This window comes from Ctenopharyngodon idella, chromosome 20 (assembly GCF_019924925.1).
Source record: "Ctenopharyngodon idella isolate HZGC_01 chromosome 20, HZGC01, whole genome shotgun sequence".
Lineage (NCBI taxonomy): Eukaryota > Metazoa > Chordata > Actinopteri > Cypriniformes > Xenocyprididae > Ctenopharyngodon > Ctenopharyngodon idella.
The window spans coordinates 12537512-12546128 of NC_067239.1; the positions used below are offsets into that span (position 1 = coordinate 12537512).

At 35.8% G+C, this 8617-nt stretch overlaps 1 protein-coding gene across 1 annotated transcript in view; it reads right to left on the reverse strand.

Annotated features, from left to right (window-relative positions):
• The window catches only part of nt5dc1 (5'-nucleotidase domain containing 1), a 65903-nt gene extending 60606 nt beyond the window's left edge, over positions 1-5297 (reverse strand). Inside the window, exons 1-5 of the mRNA XM_051875364.1 lie at positions 4838-5297; positions 4319-4410; positions 545-616; positions 279-388; positions 35-114 (exon numbers count right to left, since the gene is read on the reverse strand). Coding sequence (XP_051731324.1) covers positions 35-114; positions 279-388; positions 545-616; positions 4319-4410; positions 4838-4930 — 447 coding nt within the window. The 5' untranslated portion in view covers positions 4931-5297. The remainder of the gene's footprint in view (positions 1-34; positions 115-278; positions 389-544; positions 617-4318; positions 4411-4837) is intronic.
• Between the last annotated feature and the right edge of the window lie 3320 nt (positions 5298-8617).

The window sequence follows — 8617 nt, forward strand, 5'->3', positions numbered from 1 at the left end:
TTGAAAAGCATTGAATTAATTTAATTAGTTTTACCTTATGCAACATATCCACCACTCTGGCACAGAGAAGCGCACCAGGGAGGTCAAAATAGTTGTCATAAAAATAGTATTTTGCTGCAACAAATGAGTGAACTAAATCACATATTTAGGTAAAGACAGTTATATACATTATAAAAAATAAATACTCAATTTCAATAAACTGATTGTTATATTGTCATCAGAAATTCTAAATTGAACTAGCTCTAAAAACAACAACAACAACAACAAAACAGCCTTACCAGATCGTGTGTATGAGGTATCAAGGCTATTAAAATGCTTCCATTCTCTTTTTGGACCATAATGCTTTATGATGTCATCAGTACTCAGGTTTTTAGTGCCATGAGTTGCCCTACAAATATATGTTTTAAATATATTAACAGCTTAATTAACAGCAGTTTAGATATTCCTTATGTACAGTATAAATTATTTAAAAAAAAAAAAAAAAACTAAAATTTTACTGCTGAGTAATCATTCAAACACACACGTCATATTAAAATTGACTCACCGCAAGACAGTACCATCCTCTGCCAACTTGACCAGGTTACCCTCCTCAAGGTCCACCACAAGACCTTTAAAACTGGTCACATGACAACAAGCAACTGTGTTTGTGTACTAGAGAAACAAACAACCTCATACTAACAACTTACTTGTTTGGAAGCCAACAACTTACATAAACAACAAGATTACGTATATATATATATATATATATATATATATATATATATATATATATACACACACACACACACCTCATTAATTTATTTTCACAATTTGTCTTAATTACAAGAATACCTGCTTGAAACAAGATTTAATTTGTTCATATTTCAATTTTGAACACAAGCCATGTTCTTTAGATGTAGGGCATATATATGTTTATTTGATCCCAGTTTAATTTTCCAGTCCATACAACTTCAATGGTGTGGACCATATGAAAAATGGGCAGACAAGTTCATATGTTAATGAGTGGGTGAGGCTTATTCAAGTAACGGAGAGTGTCTGAGGGTGAATGAGTGCGCAGTGCGTATAAGTTATTGAAACTATAATGTCATATTGTATTCGAGAATATAATCATATTGTATTCGAGACGAGTCACAATGGCAAAATCTGTAAGCCATCTTTAGCTTTTGTGGGAAGCTGCTGCAGCCTTGGAACAACCAGAGCAGAACACCACAAGCCAGACTGTCCTAAAAATCAGACTAAAATCTTTGTAACACAATTCTAAAACAATTATAGCCAGGGAGTGACATTATCACCAGCTATGGCTATGCCGAGAGATGGTGTAGGCGTACTGAATTATACATGCAGACACTCAAGCATAAGTTTTCCACAGCTGATTTTTTTTTATTTGGTTTTATATAGCTTCACATTATTTTTATATATGAAACATTAAATATGAAACATTTCCTGAGGTCCTCAGTGTCATAGCTGGATACAATATCTCTGCATAAAGCCATCGTGGGTAATAATGTCAGTGTTTCAAATATTTTAGCACACCCAAGGGGTTGATGTCACAAAATAGGCTAATACATAAATGAACCTCACTGATTATGGTCTTAGTCTAATGGCTCGTTTCCACCAAGCGGTAAGGTTCAGTTCAGTACAGTACAGTACAATACGGGATGGTAAACCCTGATCAGGCTTGCGTTTCCACCGCCAACAGTACCCTTACTTGATAGGCGTGGTGTATGCCGGAAAGTAGCGATCAACATCATTCTCGCATGAAGAAGAAAGTGACAGTAAACAACAATGGAGGACATACAGCAGCTTTGTTTGAGCAAAGGCTGAAGGCTGCAAGAAAAAACAGCCAGAAAATATACATTGTGTTGCAACGGCATATTGTGTTGTCATTCCCCTTGTAGTATGCGCAAGTGATGATTTTCTGTCAACCAATCAATGTTCTGCAGTCCGTGTAGCTCCACCATTTTGGTACCGGTACTATTGGTACTATTGTGCTAGGTACCCCAACGGAAGGGTCCCAAAAAAAATGGTATGGTACAGTTTGTTATTTTGTTAACTTCTGACAACGGAAAAGGAAACAATGGATCGTTTCCACCGAGCAGTACGGTTCAGTTCAGTACAGTACAGTACGGTACGCAATTTTTGTCATTTCCATTGTCAAAAGTTGTGAATGGTACCCTAATTCCGAACTTTTTTGGGACCCTTCCGTTGGGGTACTTAGCACAATAGTACCGGCACCAAAAGGGTGGAGCTACAATCACTGCAGAACATTGATTGGTTGACAAAGAATTGTTACTTGTGCGTGCTACAAGAGGAATACCATTGCAACACAATGTGTATTTTTTGGCTGTTTTTCCTTGCAGCCTTTAGCCTTTGCTCAAACAAAGCTGCTGTATGTCCTACATTGTTTTTTACTGTCACTTTCTTTTTCACGCAAGAATAACGTTGATCGCGGTGGAAACGAAAGCCGGATCAGGGTTTACCATCCCGAATCGTACTGTACTGTACTGAACCGTACCGCTCAGTGGAAACGAGCCATAACAGTGACATGGCCTACTTACGCTGAACAGTTTCTCTGGCTGAGAGACAGGGTTTGCGGCTTGGACATTCTGGCTTGTGGTGTTCTGCTCTTGTTGTTCCAAGGCTGCGACAGCTTCCCGCAAAAGCTGGCTTACAGATTTCACCATCATGACTCGTCTTGAATACAAAATGATCACGACATGATAGCTCTGCACTCACTCATTCACCCTCAGACACTCTCTGTTACTCGAATAAGCCCTGCCCACTCATTAACATAGAATTTGCATAGAGGCTGACTTTAAAAATGAAAACGATAACTGAAATTAAAGAGGAAATAAAATAAAAACTAAACTTTACATTTTAATTTGAATTGTGTCACCATTATTGCATGAGCATTAATAACAATCTTTGTAAAAACTGTATTTGCACAAAAAAAATTTTTCACTTTTGCCTTTTCATTTTAATATTGGCAGTCTTGCCTTGTATTGATAATGAAATGTCAAATCACCAATTGCATTTTATTTTTTCAATTTGACAGGGATGATGTATTGTCACCGTGGAAATGAAAATTAAAATAAAAACTCATTTAATTTCATTTTCAATTTTGTCACAAATTTTGAGTACTTTTAAAAATATACATTTACACACAAACTGACAACCAACCGCAATTTTCAGATGCCATCTTTATTTTTTCATTCATTCATTTCATTCACTTTATTTATAAAGCACTTTAGCTCAACTGTCACAGAATGGAAAGCACAGGATTGTGGGATAATCAAAGGCAGTGAAGGATACATCTATGCTGCCTTCAAAAAATTATGAAGGTATCTCAGGAGACAGAAAGTGAAGCTAACATTGAATTTGGATTCAGACATGACTTGATGGCTTCCTACCTTGGAATGCATCCTCCAAAGGCAGCATTTTTAAGCTTTCAGATGTAGCCATGATCTAGCTAACATATATAACTAATTTATGTCTGAATAGATTAGGTATATGAGCATATCAGGTATATGTAACAATCAAAGTATTTATCATATAGAAAAATATCAGTTCTGCTGTTGTTCATAAATACTAGTAGTGATGTTGTACTCATTGTACATGTTGTCATGATGCTGGAAATAGAGCCATCAGTGTCCCAATGTGTAGTGAGGCAGTGTCCTTACGGTCCTCACCAGTGCCCGAATTTGTGTACACGATATACTGATTCACAACCTAGGGAGCTGATCGAGGGACAATTTACACGACATGTTTTCAACTAAAAACTGAAAACTTTTTATGCGTTGGCCATTCATTTACATGACAACAGCGTTTTAGGGGCCTGAAAACACAAATTTTTGAAAACGGGTTTCAATTTGTAAAAATGGTAACATCATGCACAAGCGTATTATGTGTTTATATGTTCTATATGCACATACTGTTTCTTTACAAAGTGGCAACTACTGGCCAAGCATGCATAATACAGCATTTTTAGTCATTTTCGCAGATGCACGTGAACAGGGATTGTTTTGACAATGTTGTCGTCACTCTGTACGTAAAAAATGCAAAGGAAAACTTTTTAGTACATTGTCGCGTAAACAGCCTGGGATGCACCTACTTATTTCAGTTCAGCAGAACTCTCACCTAACAAGATCGTGATCTGAATGAATATGTGTGTGTTTGTGTGTGCAAGTGTGAGTGAGAGTTGTGTGTGTCATAGTAAATTAGTAATTGTTAAGTCTGGTCTTGAAGAACATGGTTTCATGCAGGTATTCTTAGTCATTTAGATTAATCTCTCTGTGTGTGCATTGCTGAAACAACTCACCAGAAATCCCAAGTAGCAGGTGTTAAATTAAGTAGATCTTTATCATATCCCTTGTGTTCCACGAGATACCGTGCAAAACTCTCATAGATCAGCTGCACACAGACATAAAAAGAAATAAATGTAAGTACTAACATGAGGTACAGTGACAAGATGTCAGGCCTAACCATAACTGAAGCTTCACCTCGTGTTATTATAGGTAGGCTGCCCGTAAACTACACGTCAGATGCAATCAATACAAATGGTGAATGCATGAACGTCCTCCTAAAATGACAGATAAAGTAGACACTCCTCTCTCTCATTCTCACTGTGTTCTAACAAGGCCTGCAGAATAGATCGATCTTTTACATCAGCGCATCAACACGCGACTGTTCCGCTTCAGTTCCAGTAATGTAAAGCAGACAGAACAAATCATATACTTCTGATTTATTATAACAACGTGTCAGTGTTCGCGCACTGTGAGCCTTATTATGCGTTTAAGGTCGATTGTGTCATGATATGCATGATGCCAGTACGACTCACCCTGGAGGTCTCCTTCAAATAGTATCGACAGAGCGTGTGGTCCAAATCAAAGCCAATCACATCACACTCCGACAGCGAGAAGTATTCACTCATTGTACAGCCTTTAGAGGGAATTGAAAAAGATTACAGAATCGTGATGTCTTGCAATGACAGCGATGACTTAAAGCTGTCGATGCAGCTCGCTCGGTGGCGGCAGTCTGCAATGTATTTGTCTGTTCTGCAACACGTGGAATAGCAGCGACAACAATGTCACAAAAGACTACAAGCCGCGTTTCTACAGAAACGGTTACACGGAAGGCGCAGTCACCCAAAAACGTGTTAACGCGGAAATACTAGGCTATGCTACAGTGCCGGTTGTAACATTGCATATAAACAACATAGATGTATGTATCATGCTTGCTTATAGAGGATACGAAGTTACGAGCGTAAGAATATATGAATATTCGCGCATTTCCGGGTGTTGTTACCGTAATAACCCGAGCAAAATGCACGTCACTTCTATTTATTGAACATTTGTCAATTATGCATGAGTGAAGCTATAGTGTCAATTGTAAAATAAATCATTATTCTCATGAATAAAGTACTGTGGGTTTTCCAGTCATTGATTACAAAAACAAAGTGTGTGTCTGTGTGCGCGCGTGTGTGTGAATTCGTTTTATTTTCTCTTTGGAAACTAAAATTCCATCATGTTTTGTAGGCTAATAATTTCTGTATAAATAAATAGCCTAAGCTAAACAATAAAACCAGTAGCATACATTCAGGCAAGTGTCAATGCTGTATTGATTAATAATGGTTTTATTTATTTATTTAGGTTTTTTTTAATGTTTGGTTATATTATTTTTGTGTTATATTATTTTGCTTTGTGTCTTAGCTATAATTTAATTCCTACTTCAACAGCTGTGAATGTGACTGAATCTGATGCATGCACATTTATTAAAATACAACCTAAACTATATGGTAGTGTTACTTATCCATTGTCTGATGTGGTTTTTGAACTTTTGTGATATAGGCCTAACTGACCAGGCAGAGACAGAAATGGCAGATGTTGTCCATTTACCCTATACAGTATCCACATAATTGTACTCCAATGAATCCAGTGCAATATAATAATCATATTGATATATAATCAATATAATAATCAAATTGATTACTTGACCTGACCTGAGGAAGCATTTAAAATTTTATTAATTTTAAAGCTGTTTTGATCTAGTGGAGTTGAGACCGTCTTCAGAGGCTTTAGACATTCTTTCTGTTACAAGAAGGCTAATGTTCACTATAAAATCTCAATTTATTCTAGAAGAATTTTTTTCTTTTCAGATTTAGCCTAGGAAGCACTGAGCATTTTAGAGCACTATTACTAATGTCAGGTGCTGTTCTCTTCAGCAGTCACACTCGTGTTGATTACTTAACACTTCTTTCAGACCAGAACTAAATGTGTTCCTCAAAAGAGCCAGCAGATGGCAATGTTAAACGTTTGGTGTCAGAAACAGCCAAGCACATTAAAGGGATCCCTTATGGAAAGAAAATATATTTCCCTATATATGAATGATCAATATATTACATGATTTAACAATATATTTGAAAATATATTGCGTAAATACATTACAATATATTGAATAATACATAAGGAATTGCCGCTTTTCATATATTGACAAATATGTGATAATATATTTACCAATATATCATAATGTATGTCATTTTATATTCAGTAATATACTTCATAATATATAGATTTATATGTGATCAGATATGGTACTGCATGCATAATATATCACAGATATATTTACTCATGCAGTATAAACACATATATGGTAAAACATATTATGTAACACATTTCTTATATTTTATAATTATTTACATTTTAAATGTTTCATATTTTTAAGTTAGTTAACAAAAGCACACCTGCATGTACTAAAGTTTCTACCAAAGAGACTATCACTGTGCTACTCTATTACTTTTTAAAAAGTTATTATAGGCTTAATGGTGTTCAGCCAATCATAAACCTAACCACAGGCTCTACTCTTCAGCACAATGGTAACCCCAAAAACCCACACATACCAGAAAACCTTTTAAATTCCAAAATAATAGAACTTTAAACACTAACAGATCTCCCCCTATGTCAATATTGAGCAAAACACATGAAATAACACTTCATTTTAACATTTACTCTCCTTTAACAGTCAGAAGCAAAGCATGCTGGGAACTAGAAGTCTGTGGTAACCACTGATTGTAACTCATTCCAATAATGTGTGTATATATATATATATATATATATATGTACAATACATTCACATTTATATGGGAACATGTATGCGCAATGTACACAATAAAGGATAAAACTTTATGAATGTAATGCTATTTTTGTCTTCATTTATAAATATTTTATATGTATCAATATATAGCCATACATGGTCAATGCATATATTGCAGTATACTGAAAAATATAAGCACTAGTTTCCCATATATGGAAATGTATTATATAATATATTGCATTATATTTTGCAGTATATTCCCATATATTTTTGTTCCGTAAGGGATAGTTCACCCAAAAATGAAAATTTGATGTTTATCTGCTTACCCCCAGGGGATCCAAGATGTAGGTGACTTTGTTTCTTCAGTAGAACGCAAATGATGATTTTTAACTCCAACCGTTGCAGTCTGTCAGTCATATAATGCTTGTCAATGGTAACTCCATCTATAAGAGTCAAAAAAAACATACACAGACAAATCCAAATTAAACCCTGCGGCTCATGACGACACACTGATGTCCTAAGACACAAAATGATCGGTTTGTGCGAGAAACCGAACAGTATTTATATCATTTTTTACCTCTAAAATACCACTATGTCCAACTGCCTTGCGCATTCGGTTGATGAGGTCTGAACGCGCTCTGACAACGGAAGTTAAAAATCATCATTTGTGTTCTACTGAAGAAACAAAGTCACCTACATCTTGGATGCCCTGGGGGTAAGCAGATAAACATCAAATTTTCATTTTTGGGTGAACTATCCCTTTAAAGGATTAGTTCACTTTAAAATGAAAATTACCCCAAGATGGGGCTAACGAGTTTGAAGCTCAAGAAAGTGCATCTATCCATCATAAATGTACTCCACATGGCTCCGGGGGGTTAATAAAGTTCTTCTGAAGCAAAGCAATGTGTTTGTGTAAGAAAAATATCCATCTTTAACAAGTTATTATGTAAAATATCTAGCTTCCGCCAAACGGCCTTCTGTATTCAACTTATGAAGACAGAGTAACACCTCTCACAGTTCAAAATGCTTATGCCACGTCCTACGCCTTCCATATTCAACTTAGAACTTACTTTTTTGTAGGTTGAATACAGAAGGCGGTCTGGTGGAATCTAGATATTTTACTTTATAACTTGTTAAATATGGATATTTTTCACATTATTGGCCATGTGGCTGGATGGAGACCATTTATCATTGAAGAAGTTGTAGCCTATATGTTATCTAAACAACATGCACATTTCATATTTCAAAGCAGCAGTGTAAACGTTGGAGCAGTGTGCTTGATGCGTGAGAACAAACCTCATTGGTTCTTGCTGAAGCTCAAATGTGCTGCGTAACAAATGGCAATGAACCTCATTGGTACTCGCACATCAAGCAAGCATGCTTGAGCTTCCGTTTACCATAATAGATGCGTGCGTTGATGAATGTTTATGAATAAAAGCTAAAAAAATTAAATCTGTTCACCATATAAAGTGATTGTGTATCTTCAGAAAATTTACTAAATTACTCTATTCATATGGATTAGTTTTAC